Raw genomic sequence first — 20,788 nt, 5'->3', positions numbered from 1 at the left:
TGGGATATTTATCCTTATTTCATCCATCCCAAAAGACAGCCCAGTTGTGGTGGTTTTATGCTGTAGGAATTAGTTTTGGACCATTAAGCCAAGAAATTTATCATCGGTTAAATCAACATATCTTTGATAGTCTCTGGGCAGGGAATTGCATTAGAAGCTACATGTGAGCTTGAGGCCAGAGAAGTGGAAGACAAGGCTTATGCAGAGTCAGTGGAGCGACAGCAAGACTCTGAGAAGGATCACATGGAACCTTCCTGCCACACCTGTGGTCACCTGTGTGACCTCAAGCAGAGTAATGCACCACCTCCACCACCACTCCTGCCCTAGGCTGTAGCCAGGTCTGTGGATTTTGAAATGAAAGCAAGCGGAGGGGCGCCCGGCTGGCTCCGTCGGAAGAGCATGCAACGCTTGATCTTGGGGTTGTGAGTTCGAGCCCCACGTGGGGTGCAGAGATTACTTGAAATTTTTAAAAAATAATAATAACAAAAAAGAAAAAGAAACAAAGCAAGTGGAAAGGGTCCTAGAGCAGTATGGCTCATTCTCAGTGAGTTTTCCTAGTTAGCCCATACGGGCACCTGGTGATCTCTTTCTAGGCCCCTACAAGCCATCCCTCTACTCATCTCTTCTACCGAACTCCAGGTTTTCATCAGGTGAAATATTAATTAACTAATTAATTTATTTATTTATATTTTTACTTACTTCCTTTTCGAATAGATAACACAGTTCACACAATTCAAAACGGGAAGGGCATAGTGAAGAGTTTTGCCCCTCACCCCTTTGCCCGGCCACCCTGCTTGCCGGGTGTGGTAGCCTCTGGCAGCCTGCTCCGCTTCTAGGGGTACCCGCTGTGAATGGGGGCAAATGTACATCAGCATTCTGCACCCGCGCTTCCTCTCTGAGCAGTGTTCTTCGAAGATCATTCCATCCTGGGGAGCCACCTCGCTCTGGGTTGGTATCTCTCTGCCACCGTTTTGTCATTTGTCGGTGGCTACTGACAGCAGTTGCTGACCTCATTCACGAGTTAGCTCAGCATTTGGGGTCGTAATTTCCCCCGGGGCCAGGACATCTAAGCTCCTTCGGGGGTTTTCTCAGACTGCAGTTTCCTCGCACTGAGGTTTGACCTCCCTTTGGCAGGGCAGAGACCATTCTGGGGGTGTGCGTGCAGGAGCGAAGACAGAATTTCAGGCAGAGCGGCAAGGGCAGCCTGGTAGCTTCCCTTCTCACCATTTGCAGCCAACCTCAGCTCCTTTTTAGGGTCAGCTTTCCAGGCCATTTTTGTATATAGGTTTCTGCCAACTTCTTACTCATCCAAGGCTGTGTGTCCTATTTTTCAGGTTGGACATGCCCTCATGTTTGCCGGGGCACATCGTGAATAACTATACTTTCCTTTTTTTTTTTTTTTTTTAAGATTTTATTTATTTATTTGAGAGAGAGCACAAGCAGAGGGAGCAGCAGGCAGAGGGAGAGGGAGAGGGAGAAGCAGACTCCCTGCTGAGCAGGGAGCCCGACACGGGGCTCGATCCCAGGACCCCGGGATCATGACCTGAGCCGAAGGCAGACACTTCACTGACTGAGCCACCCAGGCGCCCAGTAACTGTACTTTGACACCAGCTGTTTTGGACCCTCCCCCTTCCTCTTCAGTCGGTATCTCGTATCCGTGAGTCACTGGGGCTCAGAGGCCCGCCTTGGAGAAGCATCACGTGTGGCTGTGGACAAGCTGCTTAGCCTCCCCGCATCTGTTTTCTTGTCTGTATCACAACACCCAGCTCGGGAAATAAAATGGTATCTACGGGGAACCAAGAGCAGAACCTGAACTGTAGATGTTTTTATAAAATGGGATTTCCCCCTCAAACCGTCTTCCCTAACAGAATTTCCCACTTAGGAATTATGGCAATTAAAATAAAAAAGTCTACGTGCCTTAGGCTCAGGGGTTTCTTGCCCAGACTCCGTCAGCTTTGTTTCTCGAGATTCCAAAGTTACCGTCACTTGCGCGCTGTCCATCCAATTCCTTTTTTTTTTTGGTAGAATGAAACTTTTCCTTTCTGGTTCCAGGCAGTAAAATTCGGGCCAGGTTTTGACTTAATATATGGAAGAATGTTCTCATAGCAAAGAAGTGTGTTGCCCCAGGAAATCAAGAATTCCCTGTTATTGCTACAGAGGTATTCATTCTAGACAAGCAACTCTCTAGCGGAGATGTTGTTGGGTGATAGGATTAAGATCTTCATTAAAGTCCTTTTGAACCCTGAATGGGGTTGCTATGAGGGTCAGAGACCTCCACTTCGCTATTTCCTCTTGTCTCTTTCCATGTGGGAGACACCATTCCAGGCCCTTGGATGGCGAGTCAGACGAGGTCCTTGATGACCCCCAAGCCTGCCCCCTGCCCCGACTTGCACCCTGCATTCCAGAAATCTTCCTCCCAACTGTCTGCTGAAAATGTCTCGTGGACATTCTACGTGTGTGTCCGTCCATTCGCTCCTTTGACCAGTAGAGTGTGTACTGGGCTCCAGGCATCTTTCTGGGTTCCAGGGGTGCAGTGGTTAACAAAGCAGCGGGGGTCTCTGGTCTCGGTGATTTCACGTTGTGTCCCCATCGCATTTGTCTCGGTGAAACTCACCGCCCTCGTTGCAGAGTTTCTTCCCTGCTTCCCCGAGCATCTGGGCTCACCCCGACTGCGGGGCCATTTCCCTGTCACACAGGTAAATCCTCGCGGGCTCTCGGGTACCTTCCTTCCCTTCCATGTGGAACTGTCTTTGCCTGCTGCATCTGTCCACTTTGCCTTTCCTCTGGCTTCCCCTGAGCCAGGCCAGCCTCGCATTGCCCACCTCGAGCACAGAGGCCTCCTGGCAGGATTGCATTGCTGTGAATACCTGCTGTATACTCTTGTCCTGTGCGACTGGGACCAGTTTGGGACCATTAATCGGGCAAAGTCGGTTAAATCAGGGAATCAAAAAAAAAAAATGCAACATGTATACTTGAAACATTCTGTTTTCACCTAAAACAGACAAGGGTCTATTCATTCCCTGATCTCTCGTTCCAGGGCCAAGGCATTTTCTTAGTGCAGACCTGTTGCTTGGAGCTCTTTCATATCTTTTCACTCTCGTAATACGCCTTCCGTGATTTTCAGTTTTAGTTTCTTTATTTTACTTATTTGGGGGGGGGGCGGGAAGCAAGAGCTTAGATGCCTCAGAAGAAAACTGTGTGTAGAATCCTCTCCCATGTTTACAAACGTTCCCCTACTCGTTTATAGCTGCGCCAGGCAATCCTGAGACACCTCCGTGGAGTCTTTTCAGAGCATTCACTGTGGCTTTTGAAGAAACAATGCCTCGCTCTCTGTGTTCATATTTTATTGGTTTACATAATCATTCAGTGATGTAAATAAAACCACTAGTATGACTGGCATACACAGGTTTGGAACAAACACACTTGACCCTTCGTAGGCAGACAATCCAGCTAGAGGCAGCAGAAGTGCCCTGCTGTTGGGGAGACCGGCCTACCGACCAACCGTGTTCATCTTGCCCGGGGCCTTGTTATGTCTTATCAAAAGGGAGCACGTTGGTTATTTTGGTGAATCGGTGAAATGTGAAACGGTAGGTAGACAGTGTGCGAGGGAGCAAGTTTTGTATCACCGGAGTCACCTAACTCCACCGCAGCTCTCCTCACACCACTTCTCTGCTCCAGCACCTTTGGGCCTTCTCCACTGGGTGAGGAGCCAAGGCAAACCCCTTGCCTTGATTCGGCGTGACCCCCGTGCAGCCTCAGCGTGCTCCCTGCTTGCGCCTTGAGCTCCAATCCCAGGCCACAGGGTGGTTTATTCTCTGAACACATTCAGGACTTTCTCACAATCAAGCCTTTGTTCACCCTGGTGAACAAAGACGCGGCCCGGCGGCCGGGGCCTTGCTCACCCGGGATGCGCATGTCCATGCCAGGCGCCTCCCTCCCCTGCCCCCTGCCCCCCGCTGCCACTCTGGACATTGACAGAAATGCTGTTCATTGTGAAGGGAACAGCTCCCAAGAGAACCTCCTGCACAAAGCCTTTCTTGATCTCACAACAGGATGTGCCTTTTCTCTTTTAGGCGTCCCCTGCAACATCGCATGGAAATTTCTGTAAGATGCTCGCCATATGCCGCCTTGTACTGTTTGTCTCCCCTGTCTAATAATGCTCTGTTGCTTTGAGCGGAACTCCGGCCGTCGGGCCTGCTGGCAGCACATTCAGGAAGCAAGCCTCTCCAGAGTGTAGGTGATGCCTCTCTTTTTTCCCCTTTATCTCTTCTTCAAAGCCTGTGTCTTTCTAGGCTCTATTCCTGGCAGCGAAGCACCCCTCAGGCTTCAGTCATGCTAATTGATTCAGAGTGAGGACCGGACTCTTTTTAGTTTGGAAATAATACGTAGAATCTTGAAGGCTCATCCATTTATCTCCCTCGACTCGAAGAAAAAAACAGAACAAAACAAAAAAACAGCTTTACTGAAGTATAATGTACATATCATAAAATCCCCTCATCTAAAATGTGCGGTCCAGTGATTTTTAGTAAACTGACTGACTGACAACCATGTGCCACAGCCGAGCTGGAGAACATTTCTGTCATCCCAGAAAGATCCCTTGTGCCGTCCCAGGCAATCCCTGTTTCGTCCCCAGCTCCAGGCAACCGCTAATCTGCTTTCTGTCCTCACAGATCCTTCCTTGGATTTTTCTCGTCACCTTTTATCACTGGAATGATGACTTAGACCAGCATACATGCCATCTGCCTGAGGAACTTTGCCTCTGATAGTTACGAAATTCTGTTAACTCCCTCCTTGACTCCCCATGCTCACGTTTCTCTTGGTTTTCCTTTGTGTGAGCCTGGCCTCTGTTTAGCAACTTGGCCCTTGCGTTATTTAAGAAAGTTGAGGTTTGGGGGCGCCTGGCTGGCTCAGCTGGAAGAGCATGTGACTCTTGATCTCTTGGTCGTGAGTTCAAGCCCCATGTTGGGTGTAGAGATTAATTTAAAAAAATAAATAAACTTAAAAAAAAAAACGTTGAGGTTTCCCCCCTCCATCAGAAGATGGAAAACTTGAATGGTGTCGGGTCATGTATAAAACAGATACTGGGTAGTATTTATTGAAAAAGCAATCTAAGCTCCCCTAAGGCAAGGAAAATCTCGTCTCCTGTTATATTCGGTATAGGGCACATAGAGCCACTTACATTATTATTTTGGGTAACGAAAAGTTTTTGGTGAGAAAAATGACATTGTTTTTATTGAAATTATGAAGGCTTAATAGCTTGAAACACAACGTAGAAAAGTACAAAGAAAGTTAAGCATGATCCAGAATGCCACCTCTCAGAAGCAAACAGGGTTAAGCTATGGTGATTATCTTTCCCAGCATCTGTCTCAGCATTGATACAGCTACAAAGATAATTACAGACGTAGTCACCAAGCCAAGGAGGCAGCTTTGGGTGCAGTGGAAGTCCAAGCCAGACATGGGTAGTCCTTGGGAGGAGACTTGTGGCAGGGGCGTCCTGTGGCCCCATGAGGACAGAAGCCGTGGGCCCCAGCAGCACTGGGTGGGGGGCAGGCCTGGCCTGAGGAGCAGGAGTGGGGAGCACTGGCGATGGGGAGCCTCCTTGTGCAGTTGAGTGGAAGGTGGAGGCTGCGGCAGCTGGACCTCCCGAGGGAGCTCTGTAGACGACAGAACATAGGGAACGCGTGCTGCAAGTGCACCGAGTTCTTGCTTTGAGAACTTGGAAGCTGCCACACTCCTGGGACTCCCAGAAATAAATGAAGGGAACTTTGCTGTAGGGATGAAGGTCAAGTTATACTGGTGAATAGCTAGAGCCAGGAAAATACCATTTGATGCTGCTAACATGACCCCATTTCTACTCCTAGACTTGTGCAGCCAACGGAAACATTAGGTTATGTAAGTATATAGGTAGGTCTTCAGCCTAGGCTTTTCTTTCACGCACACGTGAACTTCAGAATCTTGAAGGCCAATGATGATTCTTTTATTATTTATGCCAAGCTCCCAGGGAAGGTCGTGGGTAGATAATAAAGCTCTCATTTGCTCAGAGGGTGGCCTCAGCATGGTCACTAATGAGTCAGTGGCTGAGACAAGTACAGACGATGGGAATTTTTGCGTTTAGGGTTTTATAGTGCTAATTATCATATCTCCATCTTATTTAGATTGTAGCAGTGTTTATTCATATTTAAGTTAAGCCCTGCTGAGGACAAAAAAAACGTGTTTTCTGTAATTCAAGAAGGATTTCCAAGATTTTCATTCACAGTTTATAGTTCCTTATTGCAAGAAACCATTTGCTTTTCTAAATCCTGAAATATTGGCCTCTCTGAAGATTTGGTGCCCAGCTTCTACTGGTGGCAAAGAGGAATAGACAGGAAAAAACAAAAACAAGTGCTGTGGAGAAAACAGACCTGAATTACGTTCCAGCTCCTTACTTTTAATCTATATCTCCCTGGGCAAGATAGCTTAATTTCCCTGAACCTGAGTCTTTTACTTTTAAGAGGAGAAAGAGAACAGCTGCTAGGTCAGATCATAGCTGATTCAGCTGGACTTCCACACTAAGGAACTATAGACTATGTCGTATAACAAAAGAAAAGGTAGGTGACTCACAAGTTGTTTAATGTGAGCGCACAGTAACACCAGCAGGAGTCCAGGTTCTTTCCGTCTTTCTGGTCTACCGTTCTGACCGTGTTGGCGTGGCCCTCTGGCTAGCTCCCCTGGCCATCTCAAGATGGCTGCTGAAGTTCTGGTGATCTTGGGCTGAGATGACAATGTCCACTGGAAGCAGAGCTTCTCTTTCAGCTCGTCCCTTTAAGGGCAAGAGAATTTTCCCTTACCCTCCCACCAGCATACCTCCCCTTGTGTTGTTGGCCAGAACTGAGTCACATAGCATCCTTAACCCAGTGGCTAGCATGGAGAATGGAATCACCATGATTGGCCTGGACTGTGTCACTAAGATTCTCTCTCTCCATCAGTGTCACGTCCAGGGAGTTCTCTGACAAGACTGAAGTAGGAAGGGGCTGACAGTCTTGATAGCCCAGTGACTGTTATATCTGTGTTGTGGTGTTGCTGTTTTGAGTTTGAGGTAATTTTTTTTGGATCATGATTTTTTTCCCAAAGGAATAGACTTTATTTTTTAAAGCAGTTTTAGGTTTACAGAAAAATGAGTGGAAAATACAGAAAGTTCCCATATACCCCTCACCATCACCCCCAATCCCCCCAGTCATTAATAACTTGCATTAGTGTGGTACATTTGTTACAATTGGTGAGCCAATAGAGATCCATTATTATTAACTAGAGCCCAAAGTTTATATTAGGGTTCACTCTTTGTGGTGTATATTCCATGGGTTTTGACAAATGCATAATGATGTGTATCTACCATTGGAGTATCATACAGAGTAGTTTCACCGCCTCGAAAATACCCTGTGCTCCATCTAAGTCATCTTTCCCTGTCTTCAAAACACCTAGCAACCACTGATCTTTTTACTGTCTCCATAGTCTTGCCTTTTCTAGAAAGTCATATAGTTGGAATCATATAGTATATATCTTTCCACACTGGCTTCCTTTACTTGCAATGTGCGTTTAAGATTCCTCCATGTCTTCTCGTGGTTTAATAGCTCATTTCTTTCTTAGCATTGAATGATATTCATTCCGTTGTCTGGATGGACCACAGTTTGTATGTCCATTCATCCATTCAACATCCTGATTGCTTTCAAGTTTTGGCAATTATGAATAAAGCTGCCGGCAACATTTGTGTGCAGGTTTTCGTGTGAACGTAACTTTCCAGCTCACGTGGGTGAATGCCAAGGAGCGTTACTGATGGGTTGTGTGGTAAGGATATGTTTAGTTTTGTAAGAAGCTGCTGAACTCTTTTCCCAGGTGCATGTACCACTTGGCATTCCCAAGAGCAATGCCCCAGAGCATTCCTGTTGCTCTACCACCAGCCTCACCAGCATTTGATATTGTCAGTGTTTTGGGCTTTCACTGTTCTGATAGGTGTGTAGTGGTATGAATCATGATTTTTAAAAATCCAGGCACAAGGGGAAAGTTGAACTCTGATTAGCAATTTGATAAGAAATTATTTTTTTTCAGTTGGGATAATGGAATTGTTTTTTTTTTTTTTAAGGAGTCCTTATCCTTAAGAATACATACTGAAATATTTACCAATGAAATAGAATATCTGGGATTTGTTTCAAAATAACTGAGGATAGAGAAGTGGATAATGGTAGATGAAACTAGATTGAGCATGAATTGCTAATTGTTGAAATTGGGTTGTCAGGTACATAGAGAATCATTATATTTCTAATTTTGATTATTTTATGTTTCTTATAATAAATGTTTAAAATTAAAGTTTGATGTTATGTTATTACAAAATAGCGGATGGACACTTTGGTGTTTAGTACAAATATGAACTGTCTCATGGTACCACCTTCAGATTAAGCCCAATTCTTAACACTGTTATAGAGAAGCAATGAGTATATATTAAATAAGTATATGTGCTGGATTAATATTTTTTTTATTTTTTTTAAGATTTTATTTATTTATTCGACAGAGATAGAGACAGCCAGCGAGAGAGGGAACACAAGCAGGGGGAGTGGGAGAGGAAGAAGCAGGCTCATAGCAGAAGAGCCTGATGTGGGGCTCGATCCCAGATCGCCGGGATCACACCCTGAGCCGAAGGCAGACGCTTAACCACTGTGCCACCCAGGCGCCCCTGGATTAATAATTTTTTAAAGAATCCTCCTAGAAACTAAAGAATCTTTTGGTAACATAAGCAATTTTACCTAAAATGATTTTAAGAATATATGTGATTTTTTTCAAAATGATTTTTTTTAATTGTAAAGCAAAAAACAGTATATGCACATCAGAACAAAATTTAAAATATATGGACAGTCAAAAAAAAGGACATAAAAGACATAAAAATCATACCCACTCAAAAAGAGCCACCACTAACCAGAAATTTGAGGAATAATTTTCCAAACCCTTTCCTGCTTATCTAGGTGTTTGTATACAGATAATTTTTGTTTGTTAATGTACAAAAAAAGAGAATTATATTCTTAATATATACACTGTTCTGCTTTATCACTTAATACATCTGTCACGTGGTTTTAGAGACCGCATAGGATGCCATTGTGTGGCTGTATGATAATTTATTTAACTAGGCTGCTTGTGCTCAACATTGAAGGTTTTTGCTATTGCAAACAGAAGGGAAGCAATGGACAGTTGTTAAGAACACAGACTCTAGAGTTAAATGGAAAGGGTACTGTGCAGAAAAAAGTGAATGTAGCAGGCCTGCTATCCTTAGAAAGGCTGCTTGCAAGGTTGACGCTTGGCTGGCTTCTGGGAACTTGGACTTCAGAATGGTTTCCAGCACCCTGACTGATAGGCCAGGCTCACTGGGCTGAAAGTGTCAGTGCAAACACTGTGGCTTATGATGCTGAACACCTGCTTTCCTTCTGAAAGTCTGGAGTTTATTTCGTGCCTATGGGCCTGGACCCCAATAAAAACCTGGCCGCTGAGTCTCTGGTGAGCTTCTCTCTTCTACACCACCATACTTGTGTTGTCCCAACCTGTTGCTGGAGGAATTGAGGCTACTCCGTATGACTCCTTTATCTGGAAGCTTGCATCTGGCTGGTTTCCTTTTTGGCCTGTCCCATGGGTCCTTTCCCTTTTTTGTTTCCTCTCCCTGGAGTAAGCCCTAGCCATGAGCCCAACTACATGCTGAGTCCCACCAGTCCTCCTAGCGAATCTCCAAACCTGGTGATGGTCTAGGGGACCCCTGACCCAGGTCCGAATCCTGACTCCGCCACTTCATAGCTAAGTAACCCTGGCCAAGTTATTTACCGTCTTGGTCATTTTCTAATCTTTAGTTTGGGTAAAAAAAATAGATTTATCTTGTTGGATTTTGGTAAGGAGTTGAGTAAGTTAAAATACATAAAGTCATTGAAATAGTTCCTGGCATGGGATTATTTCTCAATAAACATTAAGAATCATTATCTTGGAAGCGAGATGTTTATATATATTTGCAATTATTTCTTTTGAATACATTCCTAGAACTCAAATTGCTGGGTTTAAGGATATGCACATTTTTTCTTTTTTGTGTTCTCTGATCATAAAAGTAAATTATGTTTATTGTTAAGGTATTAGAGGTACTTGCTATAGAAAAAGAAAGTCCTCTATAATTCTGTTTCTTCAGATATAGTTATTTGTAGTAATTTGTTGTATACATGTCCGAATGTATTTCCATATGCATGAATATGGACAACATCATATAGTATTTTTTAATAAAAATGGGCCCATGTATAAATTATTTTATTGTGTATGTCTGAACATCAGGGGATCTTTATATTCAATGACTATTTCTAAAAACCTTTTTTTTCCCTTCCTTAAATAAACATTTCAAAAATAGATGAAATAGAAAAATACAGAATTTGGGGCACCTGGCTGTCTCAGTCAGTAGAGCACATGACTCTCCATCTCAAGGTCATGAGTTCAAGCCCCACATTGGGCATGGAGACTACTAAAAAAAAAAGAAGCCAAAAAGAAAATACAGAAGTTATCAACTTAGTTATAACTTTACATTTGAAATCACACATATAAAATATAGGAATTTAGAGTTGTGCTGTTGCTTTTTTAAAGTAATTATTAATTAATTACTTTTAAAAAGATTTTATTTACTTACTTGAGAGAATATGAACAGGGGGAGGGGCAGTGGGAGAGGGAGAAGCAGACTCCCCACTGAGCGGGGAGCCTAATGTGGGGCTCCATGCCAGGACCCTGAGATCATGACCTGAGCCGAAGTCAGACGCCCAACCAACAGAGCCACCCAGGTGCCCCAGCCTCCTTTAAAATGGTTTTATCAGGCAGCCTCTATCAGCATCTCAAACTCATTGATCAAGGTTGTGCCTTGTTTACCCAGTATTTAACATTGATTGGATCCTGTTGTTTAAAAATACATAGATTTTGGAGACATTTGGGGGAATTTTAATATGGGCTACATAGTATATGATATTTTGAAAATATTATTTTTCTTGGATGAGATAATGCTATTGAAGGAGAATGCCTTAGGAGATCATGGTGGAAGTGTTTACGGGTGAAGTGTCATGATGTCTGCAGTGTACTTTCAAATGACTCAATGTCAAAAGAAAAATGGAAGGGCAGAGAGATAAAAAGCAAGTGGTAGAATGTTTACAATTGGTAATTGTAGGTGATAAATATATGAGGGTGTTCACTGTAGTGTTATACACTTTTCTATGATTTTGAAATTGTTTAAAATGAAAAGTGGAATGATAAAGAAAGGCTTTCTTCCCCCTCAATATTACAAAAATATTCATTCACATTTACTTCTAGGACTTTTATATTTTCATATTTTACAATTAAATTTATATTGAATTGGACTTTATTTCGGCATAAAGGGTGAGATATGGGTCTCACTTCTTTTGAAGTGCTACTTTGTACTAAATTCTTTTAAATCTGAGTTTTTTTCACATTTCCATTCTGTGGTAGCCATACTATTTTTCTTATGTAGTTTTATGGCATTTTTTAAAAAACTCTAATAAGGTAAATCTCTTCTCTTTATTCTTCCTCTTATAAATTTTCTTATATTGTCCAATGTCTTTATTCATCCAGGTGAATCTTGGAATAAATACATTGAGTTCATGATTAATTTGCATTTTGTTAAAATCATAGATTAGGGACGCCTGGGTGGCTCAGGTGGTTAAGCGTCTGCCTTCGGCTCAGGTTTGATCCCAGGCTCCTGGGATCGAATCTCCCATCGGGCTCCCTGCTCACTGGGGAGCCTGCTTCTCCCTCTGCCCGCCTCTCACCCTGCTTGTGCACTCTCTCTGTCTCTCTCTCTCTCTGACAAATAAATAAATAAAATCTTTAAAAAACAATAAATAAAATCACAGATTAATTGGGACAGACTTGACTTTTATAAAATGTAGCCTTCTCATTTCAATAACATAGGATTTCTCTGGGTATCAAACAGTCCTCCAGAAGTTTAAGTAACCATCACAGAGCTATTTTGTTTGTTTGAGAAGTTAGCATTTTAGCTGATAGAGCAATTAAATATATTATTTACTTCACCTACTATACATTAGATATAAGGAATGAAAAATTATTAAGACAGCGTCATTGCCACACAACGAGTTTATAATCATATAAAGGAGAATGGTTGAAATAACGTGGTTCTGTGGGAAAGACTATACAAGGTATACAGAATTTTCTTGAGGGAGAGAGTATTTAATTCTGGCTGGGATGGGAAGGCTCATTGGAAGTGATTGATGCCTGAGCAAGGATTAATTAATTAATTAATTATTATTGTTATTATTTTTATTTAAGAGAGAGAGTGCAGGAGCAGGGAGGAGAGGCAGAGGGAGAAGAAAAGAGAGAATCTTAAGCTGGCTCCACACTCAGCTCAGGGCCCCATGCGGGGCTCGATCCCACCATCCTCAGATCATGACCTGAGCTGAAATTAAGAGACCAACGCTCAACTGACTGAGCCACCCAGGTGCTCCTACCTGAGCAAGAATTTAAATCTTTTTAAAAAATATGATCTTATTTATTTGAAAGAGAGAGAGAGAGAGCAGGAGTCGTGGGGAGCGGCAGAGGCAGAGGGAGAAATAGACTCCCCACAGAGCTTGGAGCCCGATGCGGGGCTCCATTCCAGGACCCCGGGATCATGACCTGAGCCGAAGGCAGACGCTTAACCTACTGAGCCACCCAGACGCCTATCTGATCAAGAATTTAAAAGATGAATAGGTACCTGCCAGGAAGCCAGATTATAGAAGCCAGATTATAGGAAGCGTATCAAATCAGAGAGAATATAAAAGATATAAAAGCATAGAGGCCTGGGGCGCCTGGGTGGTTCAGTCAGTTACGTGTCCGGCTCTTGATTTAGGCTCAGGTCATGATCTCATGGGTTGTGAGACTGAGCCCCTGGTCGGGCTCCATGCTCAGCGGGGTGTCTTCTGGAAGAGTCTCTCTCTCACTCTTCCTTTGCCCCTCCCCCCACTTGTGTGCTTGCTCTCTCTCTCTCTCTAAAATAAATAAATAAATCTTTTTACAAAAAGAGACAGAGCAAGAGCCGTAGAGTCCAGGAGGTATCTTGGGTTGGTGCCTTATTGAGCTGCCATAAAGAGACACAGGTTAATTGCTTAACATTTTATGGGATTAATAAAATGACTCATCAGTTTTCAAAACTCTGTGGATAAGGCTGTAACTGTTCTGTAAACTGAAGTTGTGTCACTGTTACAGGGTTCACAATTGCAGCCTTTGTCCATCATCTCATAAATATTTGAAGTCAACCATCTTTTCTGGGCTCATTCTTCACCTTTAAAAAAGGAGGTGGGAGGTGGGGAGGCCGAACTTGATTTCATATACATTTCTGCTCTAAAATTATGCTATGCAATTTATTTTCCTTAGTACGTTTGTTTCTGTGTGCTCAGTGTTGCGCTCGGTTGTGTAGGTTACGGAAATAGAACCATGGCTCCTCTTTTTGACAAATTAGTTTTGTTGGAGAAGCCAACTCATGGCACTGTCAAAAGGAAGTCATGTGTACGAGCTGATTGGTTTATCGTACAGCCTATAAATTCATTCATTCATTCCCTGTTCTCAGGCAGTTTGCAATCTAGTGGGGAGATAATGAAGCAGTCAACAAGTACGTATATAGCACACTAAATGGTGATATGCATCCCAGAGGTCAACAAAGCAGGGAAGTGTGTACATGGAGGGTCTGGCTTACTATCTAATGTGGTGTGACAGAGAAGCCCCTCTTAATGAAATGACATTGGACCAGAGACCTAGGAAGTGAAAGAGAATGAAACATGTGGTCTATGTAATGTAGGAATATGGGGCAAGAGCGTTCCAGGCAAAGGGAGCAGCAGGGGCAAAGGCCCTTGGATTGGGAGCATGACTGGCTCATTTGAGAAACAGTGAGGAGGCCAGTGTAGCAGACAGCAGTGTGAGAGGGAGAAGGAGAGTCCACTGATGGAAGGAGGGGAAGATTATTCAGGGCGGTGGAGGCCAGTGCAAGGGCGTTGGCTCTTCCTCCCGGTGAGACAGAAAGCTATTGGAGCATTGTAAATGGAGGTGTGGTATGATTTGACCTAGGTTTTAGAAGCACCACTCTGCCATGTGAAGATTAGAACATAAGAGGCAAGGGCAGAAGACGGGAGACTGGGTAGGGGGCAGTTACAATTCATCCTCGTAGGATGGTCCGTGGCTTGGAGCAGGTGGTAGCTATGGAAGTGGTGAGAAGTGCTGAGACGTGGTGCCATTCATGATAAGTATTCTGGCATATTCCATTTATGGAGATGGAGAAGACTATAAGAGACAGCTATGGAAGAAAATCAAGAATTTGGTTTTTTTTCTAGTTAAATCCGAGATGCTTATTAAGACACCTAAGTGGAGGTGTCAGGAAGGTAGTTGGTTAAATGAGTCTGTAATACAGAAGAAGGTATTGGTGCGGGCAGCCAAGTTAGAAAAGAGATGACCGCGGTGGATAAGAGACCACTGGGTTTCGGGGCACTCCAGGTGCGAGAGATCAAAGAGATGAGGAGAAACCAACAAATGGGATTGAGAAGGGAGACCAGAGAGGCGGGGTTCTGCTGTCTGAACTCCTCCTCCTGTTTTGAGGAGTTGAATGATCAGCGGTGACTTAAGATGTTGATAGGTACGGTGAGAACTGAGAATGGGCCATAGCGTTCCAGTAATGCAGAAAGAACTAGCCATTCCACTCATGATTTTATTAGTCCTAAATATTTTCCACTGCCAAGATTTACTTATTTCTAAGTGTTTTCACGGTCAGATTAACTATGAAAGTCGTTTAGGGCAATTTCCATAAGTTAGTCATTTCTGATAGCAGCAAAAACAGTTACCACTAAGGACTGGTATGCATTTTTATTATTTGAGGTAGTATTCATCTTGGATAGCGGGCACGTCTTTATTAAAGTGTTATTCTTCTGCATGTCCTCCTCAAGAGTTGCTTGTGCGTCCATTCTTTCATTTACCCAGGAAATGTCTAAAGCGCCTGCACCATGCCAACCCTAGGTTTTTCCTGCCCTAACATGAGATCTGAAGTCTCACGCGCAGAATCTTGCCTTTCTCGTGGCCCTTGGCGTCAGCCTCCCGGCAGTGGGGTTTTTCCAGCCTACCCTGTCCAGCTGCAGTTCTCAGCGCCCGCCCCTAGAGGCCTGAAGTCGGTCAGCTGGTGCGGCCCTCCCACGCGTGGGAGGGAACCCTTCGGATGCTCTAGAGCGATATGCAGATGAGGTGGGAGGGCGCTATGCAGATTAGATGGGCGGGCCTAGCCGGGCCGGCCGCCTGGAGTAGAGGTGGGCGGGCCTGAGAGCAGGCGGTATGCAGATGAGGTGGGCGGGGCCCGCCCGCGCGGGCGAGGAGCGGCTCCGCCGGCGGCCGCCGGGAACTGGAAGGCGCCCGGCCCTTTCTTTGACTGGAGCGGACCCGCCGGACGCAGCTGCCTCGGCAGCCGGAGCCGGCGCGAGCCGCAGCACGGCGGACACCCTGTCCGAGGCCGGCCACCCGGCCGCTGCCGGAGTCAGCCGAGCATGGGCAACCACTCGGGGCGGCCCGAGGATCCCGAACCAGGTCTGTGCTGTCGGCGGGGGTCGCGCCGCGCCCCCTCCCCGGCCCGGCGCCCTTCCCCCACCCGCCTTTCGGGCCAGCGGCCGCTGCTCTACCCGCGGGCGCCCAGGGGGCGAGTGGAAAGGTGAAGTTCCCGGGATGTGATTCTTGCCTTTGGAATGCGCTAATGGGGTTGTGAAATTACCTGTGCCTGTTCCGCGACAAGGAAATGCCACTCACTATAAACACGTACCTGGAAGCCCTGGGTCCGCCCGGACGCAGCGAGTGGGGCGGGCGGGAGCCGGTCTCCGTGGCCCGGAGGACGCAGGCCAGGCCCGTGGAGAGAGGGGTCAGGGGGTGCGGGGCTCGGTGCGGATTTCCCGGGGGATCTGACTTGCCCCTCCTGTCTGCCGGCCAGACAGGGTCTCCAAGACCGTGCGTGCAGGCAGTTCTGGCAGACTTTCTGGGCATTTGCAACGAAAAGTGTGACTTAGCAGTCGTGTTCTGGTTCATTGTCCATTTTGCGGTGCATCATTTGCATATCACACACTTTCTGGAGTCCCGTGGAAGGTGGCAACCCGTCAGCAGATCTGTTACTCATCCTCAGACCAAGGGCTTGATTGTGACTGTTCCTTACCCAAAATAGTCCGTGCTTATTCTGGGATACCAGAAACTTCGCCGGCTTATCAAATTTTTATTTCCTCAGAAATTAAGCGAGCCTGGTGGAGAGTCAGCTGGGCTCTAGTTTTCATCTTCTGGTTCATCGTCCTGGCCTCCGGCACAGATTTAGATGCTGATAACCACGGGGCTGTTTAAAAACAAAACCAGAACATTTCTGTTCTGTCACATGAAGGAAGTGGAATTTAATTTAGCTTCAAAAAATTGCATCTTGTCTGATTGGGGAGAGATGGTCGACTTAATGCTGGAATCCTGGAGTGGCAGGTGGCGAGTACGTATGTGTTCCTGTGACAGAGTCAGAACTCTTCAAAAATTTCTCAAGGGTGTAATTTTTTAATTGGGATTTGACTGAGGACATTGATGCTTTGAGAGGCGGAGTGACTTGTGCAAGTGACATCCCTGGAATTGGGAGCAGCGCTGTACATAGACCCTTGGTCTTCCAAGCCTCGGTCCCTTGCTCTTCACTCACCTCCCAGGGCCTCAGCTCCGGGTCTTGGCAGGGAGGCCAAGCAGCCTTAGGCGGTATCCTTGAGCCTGGGCAGAGGTGGGGTGCCTTGGACTGGTACAAGAACCAGGATGGAAAACTTTGCCACATGGGAGCACTATGAAGAAAACATTCAGAGACAGGGTTACTGCGTAGATTACATAGGGGTAACTCTGCATTGCGCAGCAGGTATCCGAACTTCTTTGGGCAGAACAACCAATATTTGCAAAATAATGCCTTCATTATAAACAGCGCTATGATAAACTATTAGGTAAAGGATATGTAACATTTTAAAAACACCTCATTAGTATACAACAGCCCAGGTATTGTAAAAACTCATTCCTTTTGTGTCAAAATTGTGAAGAGACTACCCCTCTCCTAGAGCTTTTAAGAGTTATATGGGTTCCAGTCTTCCTTCCTTCCTTCCTTCCTTCCTTCCTTCCTTCCTTCCTCTCTCTCTCTCTCTCTCTCTTTCTTTCTTTCTTTCTTTCTTTCTTTCTTTCTTTCTTTCTTTCTTTCTTTCTTTCTTTCTTTCTTTCTTAGATCTTATTTATTTATTTGACAGAGAGAGACAGCCAGCGAGAGAGGGAACACAAGCAGGGGGAGTGGAAGAGGAAGAAGCAGGCTTCCAGCGGAGGAGCCCGATGTGGGGCTCGATCCCAGGCCTCCAGGATCACACCCTGAGCCAAAGGCAGCTTAACGACCAAGCCACCGAGGTTCCAACTGGGTTCCAATTTCTAAGTGGTGTTTTGTTTTTGTTTTTGTTTTTAAGATTTTATTTATTCATGGGTGCCTGGGTGACTCAGTCAGTTAAGCCTCTGCCTTTGGCTCAGGTCATGATCCCGGGGTCCTTGGATCAAGCCCCAAGTTGGGCTCCCTGGTCAGCGGGACGTCTGCTTCTCTCTCTCTCTCAAATAAATGAATGAATAAAATCTTTTTAGAGAGGGAGAGAGAGAGGACAGAGAAAAAGCACGAGTGAGGGGAGGAGCAGAGGGAGAGGGATGAGCAGACACCCTGCTGAGTGGGTAGCCTGATGCGGGGCTTGATTCCATGACCATGAGATTAATACCTGAGCCCAAATCAAGAGCTGGACACTCAACCGACTGAGCCACCCAGGCACTCCAAAGTGAGCATTCTAAGGGACAAGAGATGAAAAGGACACTTTTATGCCGGTGACTTATTTTGTAGCATTTTTCAAGAATGAATATAATTTCACAATGGGAACTCGATCTCATTTGCTACACGTAAAGACCACAATTGGAAAATCTGAGGGACTAGTGTTGCCTGAAAGTGTGAGTGTAATCTTAACTCGTTTCTTAATGCTGTAATGAAATGCTGTAGAATGCATCCCAAAAAAACCCCTCTGGAAATTAGAGTTTTGTTAAAGATGAATTATCTTCAGTCTGCTCTACCCTGAGGGCTAGGACGAGGTGGGGGCCTCCCACTGGCAGTTGTGGCGCATTGGACTAGAATCAGAACGAGGGCTTCAACGGGTTATTAGAGCAAGGGGCCCAGAGATGAGTGGTAGAGCTAAGGGGGAAATAGGAAGGCTGGACAAGGGGAGAGCAACACCCAAGTCTGATTTTTACACAGTTCTTGTATTGTGTCACTTTGGTCCTTTGAGATGCAGACCTTTAAAAGAATTAGGGGGGTGCCTGGCTGGCTCAGTCAGTGGAGTATGCGGCTGCTGATCTTGGGGCTGTGAGTTTGAGCCCCACGCTGGGTATAGAGATTACTAAAAAAATTATTATTAAACAGACTTAGGAATGAAAGAAGTTCATTAGAGACCTGACAAACACGAAAAGGAGTGGGAAGCCAGAAGTGGGCTGGGGAGAGTTTTAGACCACGATGCAGATCCGCCACGAATGAAAGGAAGCAGGGAGGCAGCAGGGCAGGGCAGGAAGAGTGTCGGAGAGCTGTGCCGATCTGGTGAGGTCTTGACTGACTGACTGGGGGAGCACTAGAGCAGACCGCCCATGAGAGTCCCTGATTGGGCAGAAATGGCCAGTCCCCCGTGCTCTTGCTGTGGTCAGTCACTGCCGGAAGTGGCCTGGGAAGAATATACCGTCAGCTCAAAAGCCAGATTGGGTTCTAGGATCCTGGAGGTGTGTCAGCTACCTGCAGTCCCTAGAACAGCAAGTTCTTTCTCGAATAGAGGTCCAGGTGGCACATCTCATGGCTCCTTCCACAGGACCTCAGCTGCTTGGGCAGGGAGGGTCTATTGAAAGGGCAAGTGAGGTAAAATCTCCATCTTAGACTTCCCCTCCCTTGGCTTAAAAGGGCTAGAATTCCCCTCATTTTTTCCAGGTGGAAGCACCTTGTCCTCTCTGGGGCACACCTAAAGCAGAAGACAGGCTCTCAACTGCTGCTTCTTTTCTGGCCCTGGAGTTGGCCATGGTGGCAGCAAGTTTCCTCTTTTGTGGTGTCTATGATCCTCTGAGTTGGGTCATTATGACTTATTGTGGTATTGCAGGATGGGCAGGAAAAATGGATCAGTAAAAGACATGAAAATTTGCATAAATGGGGGCAGCTAGAATGAGAACTTCCTACAAGTTCCCAGTTAACACTCCTTCAATTTCCAACCAGGTTGTCAGTACATGCATTGTAGAGAGGGCTGCTAGGTATAGTTGCACAGGTTGTGCACTGTTCAAAGGCATCTGGGTATAAAGGGATGAGGGGGCCCAGGTAGGGTCGTATCATTTCAGAGGAAGGGGTGCCATTTTTCAGTTTTGCCTTTTAACGGTCACACAGAGGTGCCCAATATGCTAAAGGAGGCCTTCGTCAGAGGTGAGTTTAGTAGGCTTTACCCAGTTTCACTACTACTAGCTGATATTTGCTTATTACTATTCATTTTAAATTTGTGTGTATGTGTTTATTTTTTAGTTTGTTATTTTTTTAAGTTTATTTATTTTTTTAGTAATGTCTACGCCCAGTGTGGGGCTTGAACTCACAACCCTGAGATCAAGAGTCACGTGCTCTTCCAGCTGAGCCAGCCAGACGGCCCTGCATGTATGCGTTTAAACAGTGAATACAAATGATATAAAACAAAAGTAAAAGCCTCTACTCATACCCACTCAGATCCCACTTTATATTAGTTAGAGGTAACGCTAACTGGTTAAAGACAAATCCCCAAATAGCCACTTAAGACAGTACAGGTTGATTGCTCCCTCACATCACAGTCTGGTGTGAGTTGGGCGCAGCCTGGGCAGTGTACAGTTGTTAGAGACCAAAGCTGGTCAACATGCATCTTCAGCACTGAGTTGCTCTGGATCTGCCCGCACTCAGGAAGGGGACGAGCACACGGAGGATACTGCAGGAGATGTTAGGGGCCAGGCCTGGAAGTGGCGCACATCATTTCCACCCAGGTTCCACTGGCCCGTCTCAGTCACACGGCCCCGCCTGGATGCTCAGGAACCAGAAGATGTCTGTGTGGAGTGCCAGGCAGAGGACAGCACAGATATTGGTGAATACTGGCAATCTCTTTCCAGACATCATGTCCACTCTCATGTGTGTCAATATTAAGAAAAATTTGATCGGAAAAATCGAAAGACATGTAAACACCCATATATCCATCACCTCGATTGTACAGTTAACATTTTGCTACATTTGCTTTATATATCTATCCATCTTTTCATCCTTTCATTTGTTATCCCTCCTTATTTGGGGGGGTATTTCGAAGAAATGGTGGTTATCTCCATAATTCTACATTATACGCTCTACCTGAACCCTTTCCTGACTTCCTAGCTTTCAGGGCTATCTACTGACCCTCACTGTGAAAGGTGAGGCATTAGTGCATTTTTACTACTATAGTCCTCTGCCCCCTCCCCACTCCCCCATTCCTGCCAGTCATCCTTAAGTTTTCTGAAGCTCTTGTTAGTTGGTAAAATGCTAAAGGTAGAATATAGGTGGTGGGTATACAGTTTTTCACTGTAAAATTTTTTCAACTTTGCTGTGTGAAATTTTCATTTAAAAGATGTTTAGAATTCTAAGGAAATCTATTATTTACTACCTGTATTTTTTTCTTTTTCTTCTTCTTTGTCTTCTGTCCCC

The 20,788-nt window shown here is 45.3% G+C and overlaps 1 protein-coding gene across 8 annotated transcripts in view; it reads left to right on the top strand.

Annotated features, from left to right (window-relative positions):
• The window catches only part of SPECC1 (sperm antigen with calponin homology and coiled-coil domains 1), a 257,749-nt gene that overhangs the window by 102,461 nt on the left and 134,500 nt on the right, over positions 1 to 20,788 (top strand). Inside the window, exon 1 of one of the 8 annotated variants that reach the window (XM_087867665.1) lies at positions 15,386 to 15,600. The exons of 6 other annotated variants lie outside the window; for them this stretch is intronic. Coding sequence is in view for 1 of the 2 variants with exons in the window: in XM_045778244.2 (XP_045634200.2) it covers positions 15,561 to 15,600 (40 nt within the window). In the remaining variant the exon portion in view is untranslated. Of the gene's footprint in view, positions 1 to 15,385; positions 15,601 to 20,788 lie in introns of those variants that run through there. One more of the 8 variants, XM_045778244.2, reaches the window with a different exon arrangement.

The sequence above is a fragment of the Ursus americanus genome, chromosome 14 (assembly GCF_024610735.1).
Source record: "Ursus americanus isolate L20-20 chromosome 14, mUrsAme1.1.p, whole genome shotgun sequence".
Classification (NCBI taxonomy): Eukaryota; Metazoa; Chordata; class Mammalia; order Carnivora; family Ursidae; genus Ursus; species Ursus americanus.
The sequence above is the reverse complement of the archived record's forward strand: the minus strand, read 5'-3'. Positions and strand labels throughout refer to the sequence as shown.